The following is a 15,756-nucleotide window of genomic DNA, read 5'->3' as shown; positions in this document are numbered from 1 at the left end:
CCCTGCTGAATGGTACAGTTCAAAGTGAAACATGTCTGGATTGTTGATTGCCAATAGTAGTTGAGAAGTTTCTGGGTACTAGTACAGAGAACAACTGTATACACAATATCAGTACCCGTGAAGATCCGGGGTAGAATAGGTCTTCAGCAACCCATGTGCTTGCCATAAAAGGCGACTATGCTTGTCGTAAGAGGCAACTAACGGGATCGGGTGGTCAGTTTCGCTGACTTGGTTGACACATGTCATCGGTTCCCAATTGTGCAGATCGATGCTCATGCTGTTGATCACTGGATTGTCTGGTCCAGACTCGATTATTTACAGACCGCTGCCATATAGCTGGGATATTGCTGAGAGCGGCGTAAAACTAAACTCACTCACTCACTCACTCACTCACTCACTCACTCACTCACTCACTCACTCATTTTTTATGGTTGCAGAGTTGATGGATATATCATATTCATTTTTCTTAACCCAGTGGTTAAATTTATCATTTGACATGCTGATGTTCTGGGTTTGATTTTCCATGTAGGCAGTTTCTGGTGTCCCCCAGTGTAATACTTCTGGAATATTGTAAAAGCAGCATAAGACCATACACACTCTCTTACAAATATGTATTCAAGCTATTTGATGGCCTATACCTGCAGGTAATTAAGTCTGGATCAGACACAGACACAATTGATATTATTGGTGGGGGTCCATACCATCAGGTTGCAAAAACATTCAATGAATCAATCCACGAAGTCTGATCACCCAATCTGCTAAGTTACCTTGTAGCTGAGATTCCCTGGATCTGTTCGAACTTGTATTAGCCTAAAGGAATAAAGGTTGCTTGTCTCGAATACTTCATTTGTTTTATTTGGCAGACAATAAAATTTCAAGGGCATATTTTTTATTGTTCGTAGAAGGGTTCTTAATTGTTTTACTTTAACATTCCCTATTGAGTTAGTAGAGAATAGATATTAAGCGCTATGTTCGTGGACTATTGAAATGGAATATACTGAACTATAATTTTAAGGTGACTGAAAGTGTGAAGTTAGCCTCTGTCATGATGCATTGTCATCTTCTGTCAGTCTTGACATTTTCACATTTCAACATCTCCAGGGAGTGGAGGGGTAGCCCAAGGCTTAAAGCGTTCGTTCGTCACGTTGGAGATATGGGTTCGATTCCCCACATTGGTACAATGTGTGAAGCCCATTTCTGGTGTCCCCCGCCGTGATATTGCTGGAATATTGCTAAAAGCGTAAAAACCATACTCACTCACTCACTCACTCAACATCTTCTTGGAAATTACAAGGCCAGTGTAGCTGAAACTTTTTATGAATGGTTCCCAGCTATGGTATCTCTAAAACAACCTAGTTACCGGTAGTAACTCCAGGGAGGTAGGCTTTACTGACATACATGCGTGATGAGACTATCCAGCTGACCTTGAACTTACATATTTACCTCCCTCGGTGAAACATCAGGCTGATTGTGCAAGCAGATAAAGTAGCGGAGGCAGTGTTTATCCAACACTCAAGCAAGGTAATAACTGGCATAACACATCTTTCTGTACAGTATTCCACATGGCTGTGGTGAATGTTGGTAGTCTGGTGCCTGGCCAGCTCTGCCAGTCATTCACTGAGGATGTGATAGAGGGGATGGGATGGGGTGATGATAGGGCACAAAGAGTTTTGAATGGAAACAGCTGTTGAATAGGTTTAAGTAGATGTTGAGGAATGGATGCAAAAATATTTAGTCAGCCATTATGCAAATAGCAGCAGAATTAGATCACCGTTTTATGAATGAAATTGTATTTACTGTGTTGAGTCAACAATTTTACAGGTAATGAGAGGATCATGCGTTCCTGGGGTACAAATGGGTGTTCAGAATGGAGGTGGAATTAATAAAGTTCACTTCACTGAAGTGTTTAGGTAGTTCATATCAAGAGTTGAACTTAGAAAAATGGGCTTCATAAGGGAATGAGTGACGATAAGTTGATGTTATACTTTTAATTAATGAGTAGTTTTTAAAGAAAAAGATGTATCTTGGTATGCATGTATTATCTTAGTATGATGACATGTCAATTAAGTGATGATTTTTCTTGACATTTCATGGTAGTTCAAAAGTGATGTATAGAGAGTACAACCACATAATGACTGATACCTGGAAGTTACATGTTAAGAAATTCTTACAATAAAATATTCAAAATATAGATCGCGTGAAGAAATAGAGATGTGGAGTCCTGTTGTCATAGAGAGCATATGGAGCCAATATGTAGGTTTGGAAGAACATCTGGAATCAATATTAAGTGGTGGAGACATATTGTGGGTATGGAGAAATAGTGTTCTGGTGGAAGAGATACAAAGACCGTATTTACTGATGGACATAAACAGCAGTTTGTTATTCAATACCACACAGTAGGGCCAGTCAGTTTGGTAACTCACCAGCCAGCCAAAATTACTTGGATAAAGTACCAGTCTTATGTTTAACAGGTTATGGAAATATCAAAATTTTTAACTTGTCCTTGGACAAGAGAGCAGTTAAATTTTGCCTCTTCAGAGACAAGGCATAGTTTTCCTCATTTTTTTTAAAGCAAAATATGGAGTTTTTGTCACAAAATTGGTCATGCAATGTCTTCAGTTTTTCGTGATGATTCATTTTTGTATCTTCACCACTCTTATCTATGTGACAGTGGTCTGAAAATAATCTAGTCAGGATCAGAATATCCAGTGATTTTCACCATGAGTATTGATCTAAGCAACTGATATGTGATGATATGTATCAACCAATTCAGTGAACTTGATCACCCGATCCCATTAGTCAAATGTTATGACATGCATGAGTTGATGAAGATCAATTCTAACCCGGATCTTCACTGATGGATTGCAGTCAGAACCAGGAAGTACACAATACACTGGCAGCATTTGGATTTACCACACTGGTTCATGTTTCAATACATATTGTATTTGTTATGAATATTTTATCACAACTGGCTGAGGATCTGCTATAATGTAAGGTTGACCATGGACAACTGAATCAGTTTTTGCTTCGTGTTTCAAGTATTTGGCAATCTCCTTTAATGAGTCAGGCATGTTGAGCATTGGTAAAAACAAACTGGCATGGTTTAAACTACATGTTAGAATCACATTAAGAAATGACATTTTCTGGATGAAAATATTGTAAGAGGGTTGGAACATTATGACAAATGACCTGTTTTAGAACATTATTACAAATGACCTGTTTTAGAACATTATTACAAATGACCTGTTTTAGAACATTGTTACAAATGACCTGTTTTATTGAAAACTATTGCACCCTCACAACCCTAAAGAGGACAATTGGATGCTTGAACAAGATACATTTCTAAAAATCATTGTCAAGAGTAGGTGAACTACTCTCCTTATCTACTTGTTCACGATATTATCCATGTGAGTCTCACCATGTCAGTACCTAACATGACTCTGGATATAACAGAAACTTGAAAAATTACCTGATGATCTATTTCTGTCTAAAATTACGCTCGCCAGTTTAGGCCACATAAGATATTATACCAACCCACACAAAATTTCACAAGTCACAATTACTTCCAGTAATGTATGTGAACCACTAGAATGGCATTATGACATTGGCAGCTTCTTACTGTATAATACATTTTAACACTTTCTTTTATGTGTGCAAATTGTGACATAAAAGTTTCAAAGTTATATAACTTGATTGACCATTGTCAATATATTGCTTATGAGGAATTTGTCAGCTGTTGCCTTTTAATGAGAATTTCCAACTTGACTGAAATGTGAGGCTCTAGTACATGAACATTTGGTATCACGTTTGCTGCTCAATATAGTTATTATTGATTTTGTTCATAATGAGTAATTTCATGATAAAAGAATGACATGTCAAAATAAACATAGACATACCTGCAGGGTATGGTGGTAGGTAATGAAGCTGTTTAATGGTAATATGGGTCTGTGCAGTAATTAAAAATAGGAATACTTCATTTTCCTCATTTTATGAGGACGGTTGTTATTGGATACTCACAGCAACAGACAATATTAAAGTGATTATTGTGACAAACAATTTGAAATCTAAGTTTTATTCCAAGATATTTTTCTATGTTATTCAAGGGGTGGTGGGGTAGCCTAGTGGTTAAGCATTCGCCAGTCATGCCGAAGACCCGGGTTCAATTCCCCACATGGGTACAATGTGTGAAACCCATTTCTGGTGTCCCCTGCCATGATATTATTGGAATATTGCTAAAAGCGGCTTAAAACCAAACTCACTCACTCACTCACTCACTCTATGTTATTCACATACATTTCCTGAAATTAATCATGCCTGAAGTTAATCATGTCGTCACAGCATTGTAAGTTGTCAGCTCTTGACTTTATGTACCCTGCTCCCATATTTTGTAATAAAAACACGATGAGAAAGTAAAGTATGTACTTATAAATCCTTCTGCTTATGTTCTGGCATATTATTGTATGTAATTTGATAAGAAATCAATAATATGTGACGGAAGAAATACACAGTGATGAAGGGTGTGTCACATGTTGTGAATTGCTATGTTGCTCTGTGCATGCTGCTGTGCATTCACCTGTCCAATGTTTATGGTCCTGAAGCATAGAGGGCGCTGCAACAGCTGTGGTTAGTATCTGTTTATTGCAAGCCACCTGATGTACAGAGCTTGATGATGACGCACTGTGGTATTTAATTGTGGTTAGATCGGAATGCACTCTGCATCTCAGATGTTATGGGATGCAATGTTACAGTTTCAGTAGTGGCATGCAATTGGGAAGAACTGTGTAACAACCTGACTAATCATGTTATAGCACAGCAAGTGTGTCTGTCGGAAACCTGTGGTGTATGAATTCAGACTACAGATTCAGTGACTGGATACTATGTCTTGGATGTTATCGTAGTTGAAGCTTGTATGTAGATATTCTGCCTAGTGTGATTTGACCAACAAGAAGGATGCACATAGCTGATGAGGTTTGTGTTTGTGGTTATGTTTTGAAGCATAACTGTTGCCTATAACAGTTTAATGTTTGTTTCACTAATAATTGTCAACATTGTATGTCATCTTTTATGTTTGGTCCTTAGAATGATGTACATTTGCAAGGTTGTAGTATTATTGTTAGCACTGCCATGCAGAAATGTCAGTTCCAACTATGATATAGTAAGATTCACAAATAGGATGTTTTGTTGTGATATATTAGGTTGACTAATGTTGCATTTACCTCTTCCTCTTTAACTATGGCTGTATATTCATAGTGCAGAATGAGGTAGTGTTATATGTCTGTAGGCTTGAGAAGGGTGGTCACTGGTCTCGATTGGGTTCATCACACACCTCATTCCTGAGTGATCTAAAGGAGTTTTTTCTTACCTACATTAATATTCATGTATACTTGTCATCCAGTTTGCCCCAGGATCATCTTTTCCTGTTTCATGATAGTGTGTTGTGAAATTAGTTCTGAATATTCTGCTCCAGTCAGTGTTCATTGATCTAAATCATTTGCTGTGTGTTGGTTATGCGAAAAAGTCAAAACTATCCATTATTTCTCAGTTCAGTGTAGTCTGCAGTCATGTCTACTCGTCCCTTTGTTACTACCTTGGATATTGTTTTATCTCTATCAATCCTGCCTTAGCAGAGTGAAAGCCAGAATTACTTTTAATCTTGCCTGGGTAATGTGTAACCCCCAGATACCTGCCCTCCTTTCTGCAGAATGCATAACCCATGTTCTCTACAATGTCTCATTTGACTAATGTAGAGCACTGACATCATCTATCAGTCATAGAGGTCCCACCAGTCTACCTGGCTTCTGTCTTACCCCTGAGGAACCCGAACATCATGTCTTTACGATAAGGGAGCCCTATTTCCCAGCTAAAATGCTGAACATTAATAATTAATTAACTAATACTGTTTATAGTGTTTAATGGTTTTGAATATGGAAAGTGAATTCAAATGTCATACAAACTTGTAACAGTAACATAATTTATAATTCTCTCTATCATCTTATCTGAGAAATATGTAACCTGGTGCCTTGCCATCTTGTCTGAGTTTTATAGAACATGTAGACTAACGCTTAGTCTTTGAATATATATAATTTTGATAGTAACCATGGTAACAAACAAGCCCATTTAAATTGAAAAGGAGCCCCAGGCAGACCAGAGATTCAGACCTGAGAAAATCTAGACTTGCTTTATTTAGGGCTTTAGCACTGCAGATAGGGCTTGGCAGTAGGGAAAATAATGTGGTTCAGGGACTGTGAGACAGACTATTGTAACATGGTGCCTTCTGTCTAAGTAATGTTAGCCTCACTCCAAGGCAGTGCTGAATGCTAAGCCCATGGATGTATAGTAATTCTATCCTTCGAAGACACAAGTCTACATAAGCAGACCGTATGGTCTAAGGACCCAAAACTGTTATTTATTATTTTTTAGCAATTTTCATTTAAACTATTAATTTTTACCTTAGAGACTCTACCTTAGTCTAGAGTAATGTGGAACCCTATCTTACTGCCATAAAGTGTAAGCTGTGTGTAACCCTAATCTCCCTTCCAGAGTTGTCCAGACTAGTGTTTGGAGGTCCACCAGGATCAACAGAGAGGCCTGGCTAATATCACATCCCCACACTCCTGTACAGCCTCTTGAATAATTGGCCCTGGCAGGGTCTCTTTTCCTGTGTATACATTTGTGTAACACATGAAGTATCTGGCAGGTGCTTCCTTTTTGTCAAGGGGTGGCTTTTTGGTGAAGAGCCAACTAAACAGTTCTAACATAGTTACATGCTTGCACTAACACAGCGATGGTATTCATATTGTTGCTGCTACAGACAGAGGCTGACTGTTTTACACGTTTGGATGAGGAGACTTCCTTCATTGGTTCATTAACTAGTCATTTCTATTGAGTCACAATTTGCAACATTTTAATGTATGAAAACTGCAAAGGGAAACAATGCTTAGAGGATGAGGAATAGGTATTAGCTGTGGAAATGTTAAATGCATATCGATGCAAGAATCTAGTGTCTAACTGTAGCACTGGCAAACGGACCATCATTCAGATGCAGATGCTGTTCTGGGGAAAGCATTATGTTTCTAATGAATGGGGAATCCTGATCAACTGTACTTCTATGCGCATGATGAGGTAGCTCATGGTTTTATCAGGGCTGTCTAAAAGCTTTGGCTAGAAGTTAGACATTGACTGAATGTTTTCTGAGGTAGGGCTTATCTAGGAAGTTTTCCCTCAACAACAGAGCAAGCAGAGTGATGTGATGTATCTCAGGAGGCTATATGCTGACGTGGAAAAACTTTGTTGACTTCTACATCATTCTGGGATTTGGCCCATGATAACATTTCGTCATTGTGTGATGGTGTCTGTACTCTGAAGACCGAATTGTTTTTCATTTCTCATTTGTGACTCCATTCTTGAGATTGTTCTTTCATGAGTACATGGAAACAGCACTGGTGCTGTCCGGTGTGTCACAAGCCAAGGTTTTAATGAAGTACACACACCATCAAATTCTCCACAGTGTGACGTCAGGACCTTAACCTTACAAAACATCAATGTACATAAATGCACTGCTGATTTTGATGATTATTCTGATGAGAATCTTGCGAAGCAACAGAAGCATCCTTTAGAATTTCCTCGGATAGAGTTTCACAGATGTGCCATTGTGTGTCACAGTTATAACCAAGCATGCTGCATGTCCAAACAGTGTGATGGTTGTTCTTGTGTTCAAGTGACTGACAATCATACACACTGCTGAATAACCTATTGTACCATGCTTATGGGAATCAAATAGCTGAGGTCAATATGAAAGAAGTAAGCTATGTAACACATAGGACCTTCTGATTTTCCGGTTGGCATCCAGCATGTCTTCTTGTGTTTGCTTCCATGTTGCCTGATTACACAGACATAATATTGATGACAGTTTGAATTTATGTGCAGGTTTATCATTTTCTGAATATCTTTATCAAATTTCGAGAATTTTATGGTAGTCTTGTGGTTAAGGTGATATGATATGTGGTTATACGTTGTGCTTGAGAATATTTCACTCATATGACGATGTGCATGCGTGTGTATGTGTATGTGTGGCTGCTTGTACTAGCCCAGACTTAAGCTGGTTTTATAGTGCTAGCCCACTGAGATACCATTGCGCAGTGAAGCAAGAATACCCCACTCAGACACATTATACTGACTCCGAGCCGACCAGTCCTTGTTGTACCCATTAATGCCGAACGCCAGGCAGGGACCAACAAGTACCATATTTTAACTTCTTTTGGTATGAAGCGGTCGGGGATCGAACCCGCGACCTTCTGCTCTCCGGGCGGACGCTCTAACCACTACACCATGGAGGCGGTCTTAGGCAATCGCTTGTTTTGCCAATGATCCAGGTTCAATTCCCCAGAGAATGAACAAAGTGTTGAAACCCTTTTTGTGTCCCCACCTGTGGTGGAATATTGTTAAAAGTGGCATAAAACCATACTAACTCACTCAGTTATTAAATTCCTCTCATTTTGTGGATAGTTTTTGTTTAAAGTATCCGCTCTTTGTAAAATTATTGCTGACCGCATAATCAAGCATTATATTGCAGGAACTGCCAGTGTAAGCAGATTACTATGTCGTTTGAAACTATGCAGGACAAGATATATTCATAAAAACACACAGCAAACAATTACTCATGGCTGGAATGATTATCCCACCACAGCAACTGTCAAAAGCGTTTTAATGACAGCCACAAATGCTTAGCATTCACTGAGCCTGTACAGCTTCATCTAAACCGATCGTGACTATAGTTATTGATTGAATTGATATCACAAGGCACAGCTCTCTGATCTGTTCATACATACACATAAATATATATTATATTTATATACACAGCCTAAACTACTGCTGCCATATTAACTGATGTATAACTGCACATGGTGCTGACAGGAATGCCTCAGTATAAGACTACTGTGGTCCGTCCTTACTACAAGTCCATTGTGATCGGCTGTAATTTGACTTGAATACTTACATACCTCCTTTTTGTGGGATGATTGATTGGAAATTCTCATTGCATTACCAGGTATTGTCACAATTTCCCTCTGCATCGTTAACTTGATCTGTATAGTGATTAATGGGCCAGAGTATTGTAGTCTGACAATTACATTGCTGGTGAACAATGAGTGAGTGAGTAAACATTTAAGGTCGCATCAGCCAAATAGTGACTAATGGATAATACCTTAATTGTACTGTAGTAGAATATATGAATGCTCCATAACTAATGATTTGTACATTAAGATTAAATACTCCAAATTTGATGGCCTTTGACCTTAGCCCTCCAATGTCAAGGGCTTATCTCCAAGATATTTCCCTGTTTTGGATAGAGTGTCTGTTTTTGACAAATTTGAACGAAATTAAGCATGAGCAAATACAGAAGTTACAAAATGAAGTATGAAGACTAAGACGTATCTTGTAGGACCCAAAAAACACCTAAAACTTTCATTACTATTTTTTTGCTGAAAACAACTTAGATTTGTAACAATTGTACGTTTTGGGGGCCTTGTGGTTTGTTTTGATAGGTATTTGTATCTAGTAACTTCATATATATCAGAGTTATAAGGAACACTTGACTTTCTGTATTTCAAACACTGACAACAAAGTACGTTATCAAACATACCCGTGAAAATCCAGGTTAGAATTGGTCTTCAATAACCAATGCTTGCCGTAAGAGGTGACTAACAGGATCGGGTGGTCAGTCTCGCTGACTGGGTTGACACATGTCATCGTATCCCAATTGTGTAGATCGATGCTCATGCTGTTGATCTCACCGGATTGTCTGGTCCAGATTCGATTATTTACAGACCTTTGCCATATAGCTGGAATATTGCTGAGTGTGGCGTAAAACTAACTAACTAACTCACTCACTCACTCTATCAAGCAACATCCTTCACTGGTACTTAAACACTTCTCTCATCTTTTGTTTCTTGTGTGTTTCCAAGTGTGTACACAGTAGGACAGGTCCTAGTACCCCTGACTGTTGTATAATACAGGCCAAGTATTGGCAATATGTTACTGGCTGATGCTGTGTATGTTTACTTGGATGATATACGTGGTTACTCTTGATATCAGCCACTGGCAAGACCTTTCTGTAGTGTAGGCATATGGCTTCAGTATCGTTGACTGTGATGTGAAGCAACACTGACCACTTCTGTGAATGCACCAATACTGATGGTGTGTCCGTCTATTGCAGGGTTCTGCTGACTCCAACTACAGCCAGCCTTCCTCCGACCTCTCCCTGGATGAAGAACGGGAGACACTGCGGCGAGAGACGGAGCGACAAGCACTGGCCCAACTGGAAAAAGCCAAAGTGAGTGTGCTCTCAATGTCGATCATGAAGGCTCTTTATGTTGGTGATTGATGCATTTGAAGAAAGGATGAAGATGAAGTTAATGTTTTCATAAATTTGTATTTTTAAGACTGACATTGCAGTGAATATTGAACAGTTCTTATGAAAATAATATTTGATGTAAATATTAACTGTTTATATTAGCAATAATTAATAAATATCTATTGAACAAGAACAACCTTGCCAATATTTCAGAATACCAAAACTATATAGTTGGTTTGAAATACAGATGAAATCTTAAATCGAAATTTTTTTGGGGGTGATTGCCAAAGAGAATGGTCTATGTGCTGGAATGCAGAAAGAAGTCAGGGCAAAGACCCATAGTTCACAGAGACTGGTTACATGAAGACTGCTGTAAATAGGTCTATGATCACCTGACTACGACATGAAACACAATTCATTCGTTTGTTCATTCCTTGTTTTTCAGACCAAGCCAGTAGCTTTTGCCGTGAGAACCAATGTGTCTTACGATGGGTCCCTGGATGATGACTCGCCTGTCCATGGGTACGCAGTGTCTTTTGGGGTCAAGGACTTCCTCCATATCAAAGAGGTAGGTGGCAAATCTAAAATAGTGACATGGATAGATTATTGCTTCACCTACCACAACCTTCTTAATGACATCCTGACATGTTTGGTGTTTATCTTCAGAAATTCAATAATGACTGGTGGATAGGGCGTTTAGTAAAGGAGGGGTGCGATGTTCGCTTCATCCCCAGTCCAGCCAAGCTGGAGAACCTCAAGCTGCAGCCAGGCGGCGGTGGGCGCACAGGAAAACTCTACACAAGGTAGGCGAAGTTGTAGCTCACTTGTGCAGCCTTCTTATCAAAACAGTTGTACAGATGCAGGGGCCCGTTTCACAAAGCGCTCGCAGCGCTACGACTCACGTATTTCCATGTTAAAGAATGGGAGTTATGATCACCTTAGCTGTATGATCGCTTTGTACAACGGCACCCTGGTCTTTAGGCCTAAGACACAAGGTAGACCATCGTGGTGCTTTCGATCTACTTGACTCATTGATCTGAAAAGTATTTATAGAGGGAAATACTTGTGTCGGACTGGGCTCATGCTGTGGAACATGCTTCTTCTGCTGAGGACAGTATTATATCGTCATTACAATAATTTATGTTTCCTGTCACTCATAGTAGGCTGCATGATACAGGCTGAGTGTATTACATATGATGTCACTCATTAAGTAATATTTGTATGATTTCACATCTTTTCACAGTTTTTTGTAGTGGTAGTTTAGTCTGTGTTACACCTTTCTGCCACCATTATTTTGCAAGGGAAACATATTTTTCAAAGGTATTTATGTCTCTCAAAGAAATCCTGTCTCTACTTTCGTTTCTTTGATTTCATGATCACTTTATTTTCAGCTGTATCATTTTAAGTCTTTTCTCCCTATTTTGTGTTGTTTTCTCTATTTAGAAACAAAGAAGGAAAAAAGACCCCAGATGTGCAGGAAGGACCGACTCCTCCCATACCAAATATAGCAACACTGCCCCCAGGGTATGCTATTTGATTGACCAATGCATCCCTCAGATAACTCTGATTGGTTGAGCAATTTCCTGAAATTCCATGTGATTGGCTGATACTTCCCCACACACTACCCTGGTGTGAAGCCTTCACTTCTGTCCCTTTGTATTTGTTAGGCACTATTTATTTAAAGTGTATTTTCTGCCATCAAATTCCTCAAACTATGTGATTGGTTTAGTCCAGTCCAAGAAGCCAGTTGATAGGATGATTGTCACCCACACATAGTCCTTGAGTGTGGATGAAGCCTTCACATGTGTTCCTTGTAGAACGTGTAGGCATGTATATTCAATTTGTCATTGTTAGTGTCCCCAAAGTGTAATGATTTTAAAGTAAAAACAAAGTGCATGCTTTGTACAGAACATAAAAAAATATACATTGATAACATTGAAAAATAATCAAGCTTTGGAAATGCTTGCATTTTGTAAGTTGAAACTAACTATGCCCTCAGTCCGCGAGACACAAGCTGGATGTTTGCATTCTACCTGCATGACGTTAATGTTTTGTTATCCCCCAACCCAACCACCCCACCCCAGCATATAAAGCAGGGGGTGGGGCAGGGAATGTGGTGATCAGCATGTCTGTCTGTCCTTCAGTTTGTCTCTCTGTCTGTCTGTTAGTTTATTGGTTTTTGGAGCATAACTCACTATATATTTAGTTTTTTTAAAGTATACTTTGCACACCCACTGGTGAAATGATTGCTTCCAATCACTATTGTTTTTTATTTTTGTTCTTTCTTTTCGGGGGAGGTGGGGGTGATGGGAGGAAAAATAATACATACATAGAATAGTTTCTTGTAAATCTTTACACAAACAAGTTATGAAATGGAGGATTTGCTGTTTAGAGCGTTTTTGTTTGTTTTTGTTTGTTTTTTTGTCTTAAAAACGTGATTTTGACTTTTCTTTGGACCTGGAAATTTGACCTGGAATCAAATGTTGTCAAGGTTCACTTTGGCATTTGAATAAAAAATATATTCAATATGTCTTTGTGAAATAGGTCACATCTTGCACCATAGTTGGACGGGATGCTTTTACTCTTTTGATTGTTATTGTCATTTGGATGGTAACTTAAAAGCTAGTTGAACATTGCATTACAAGAACTTATGTCAAGGATCTCAGGAGAAATGTCACCTAATGATTTTTGCTGTTAAATACAGTGCAGGGCACCATTGTACAGACAACCTTAGCCCTATGCTGACTAAGTCTGTTTTAAAGTATGGGAGTTACAGTCACTTTTACACCAAGATCCATTTGTACAATGGCATCCAGTTTGTTTTGTTTTGTTCATTTTTTTGCAACCTCCTGGTGGTGTTTAGTGTTGATTTTGTACCTAATCAAGTCTGTTTTGCTTTTTTCCATGAACTAATACGAATGTTCCAAATATATATTATGTTTTACAAATATATATTTTACTCTATCTCATTTACCAAATGTTCTTATGTGTTTCATACAGAGAACTTAGTCTATGGTAGACAATGACAATATCTGGACTGTATGGCATGAAGTACAGTATATAGTGTCATATATGTTTGGAAATGAAATTTCAGGAAAAAGAAATGTATGACTATTAGGAATGAAGAATAAAACCATGAAAAGGGATTAAATGTTTGTGATGAGTGAATAACAAAATAAGAAAAGGCAGAAATATGTAAATTAAATGTAGTTTGTGATGTGATGACAGTGATTGAAATTATTGTTTGGAAGATCATGAGAACAGTTACCAGAAGAATGAAGGCATTACCCTGTTCAGTTGTATGCTTTTTTGTAACATTAATTTTCTTTCAGTTCTTTGTTAACCTTGACCAAGCAGATTCTTGAGAAGGCAAATACGCCAGACTCTTACCCTGCTTCCCCACCACCATTTGGGTCAGTGAGTTGGTCACATGACTGGTCATGTGACCTGTAACTAGGTGTGCGGTGTCTAGATCAAGAGTTCGAAATGAGTTTGAGGCTAAAAGCAGTTTAGTCAGTTGAGCTTTGGAAGGGTTTGATTGGACTGGCTTCATATGCTTGCATCAGAATTCACACAAATTGGGTGTGGAGTGTGATAGCTTTAGTAGAAATTGAGCACCTGGTTGATTTTTGTGGTTCATGATCAGTGGTGCCATGTTGTTAATTGATGTGTATTGAACATTTTGATGTAGATAGAAACTGTGATCTTAAAGAAGAAGCATGAATCAGTAGTTCATGAAAGATAGTTACAAATATTTCATTTCTTTTTCTTCAGTATCAATATTATTCAGTGAAACTATAGCTTAGGTAAATTTTATTGAAAGTGCTTTTGGAGCAATGATCTAGAGGAAATATCTCATCAAAGGAGCCTTCTGATAACACTGAATATATCACAGGCCTGTGGCATAATGACTTGATTTCAGAAGATGTGCATGTTTATGCTTCAAGCAAACCAAAGCATGGGAGTATATGGCTTGTTCTTTGACTTGATAGCTTTTGATATAGATCACATTGGGGCACACATTGAAGATTGTTTGGACAATGGAACAGTGCAGCATGGACAGATATGTTCTGCATTCATAGTTACATCTAGAATATACATGAAACGTGTATTTAAAAGCACAGTTGGGCCTGGAATTGTAGTTCTGAGTCTGTATTGATTAGTGCATAGTTAGCAGAAACTGCCTAGTTTGTATGTTAGCAGGCAGCTTGCATTTGTTTGCCAGCCAGAGGAATAGAACCACTAACTCAGACTGTCCATTTCTTTGTATTGAGAGGCTTTCTTGATGAAGGATTTTGTGTGTGCAAATATTTGACAAGCAATATGCAGAGGTTAATTCATCTGATTCTGTGGATGTGAGTAGCATAAGTACCAGCCTGCTGAAAGGAGCAAATAATTAGGGGAGCTTACTCCTTGCGACACCACTGATCAATCTGACAGCGCACATCAACTCAAATCATCCCAGATAGGAGCAATTGCTCAGAATTGATGCCTTCAATCTCCCATGACTACTTGACAACACTTCTGGAAGCTGCACAGAGGTAGCTGCCTTGTGTTCCTGATGTGGATGGTACTGATTGTTCCATGACCTTTGTTGTGTGGCTCCTGCTTTGAGCCTGCTGAACAGTCAGTGAACAACTTGTGTCAGCCACAGTGAACTTAATGTAAGACATGAAATATCGACCTATCTTTTTAATTGTGGTCTTTGAGTAAATGATCTCACCTGCTATTAGAACTTCCTTCTGAAGATAGTTAAAATGAATGTGCGGAGAATGAAATGACGATATCAAATGGATACAAGAACACAATCTGCACTAACTTTTTGCAGTTGTTATTTCCCAGATAGCTTGCTTGCATGGTTAGATTCAGCAAGTATGTAACCGATATCCACAACAGATTCATCAATATTACTTAATGTCCGCGATGGCTCCACATCAGCCTCCAAACCAGTGCTATTAGGAGTCACAGGCTGACATTGATGGATCCTGTATTGCAGAAGATGTGTTACATCATCTTTGCTTCTTTGACACAGGAATGTTTTATGTGTTGATGTACCTAGAAACAGACCTTTGCAAAGTAAGACTGCATCTTAAGATGCTTACATTCACCACTGAGGAGGCTTTGGTCAACAGTCAGCAGGAGTTGGTATTTGATGCATAATCATTAAAAACTGTGCATACACACCACCTGGATTTCTTCTTTGATGAAACAATTCCGAACTCAAGCATTGGAAATATCAAGGGAATTTAACGGACTCTGGCTAAAGAGAATATTCATGCACACTCTTCATGTACTGAATAACTCTCACGAACAGGTGAAACTAGTCTCATTCAACTGTCTGAAATAATGAGCTTAGCTAAGTTCTAGACTGCATGCTGTGAGACACATTTGTGCTTTAGTCATGG

The 15,756-nt window shown here is 38.6% G+C and overlaps 1 protein-coding gene across 1 annotated transcript in view; it reads left to right on the top strand.

Moving 5' to 3' along the window:
* LOC124265304 (voltage-dependent L-type calcium channel subunit beta-1-like) overlaps positions 1–15,756 on the top strand; it is a 68,872-nt gene that overhangs the window by 39,723 nt on the left and 13,393 nt on the right. The window contains 3 exon segments of the mRNA XM_046700096.1: positions 10,214–10,330; positions 10,797–10,919; positions 11,018–11,154. Coding sequence (XP_046556052.1) covers positions 10,214–10,330; positions 10,797–10,919; positions 11,018–11,154 — 377 coding nt within the window.

Source organism: Haliotis rubra, unplaced genomic scaffold (genome assembly GCF_003918875.1).
Source record: "Haliotis rubra isolate DU_JTF1 unplaced genomic scaffold, ASM391887v1 Scf97, whole genome shotgun sequence".
Lineage (NCBI taxonomy): Eukaryota > Metazoa > Mollusca > Gastropoda > Lepetellida > Haliotidae > Haliotis > Haliotis rubra.
Note: the sequence above shows the minus strand (reverse complement) of the source record. Positions and strands in the feature narration are given on the sequence as shown.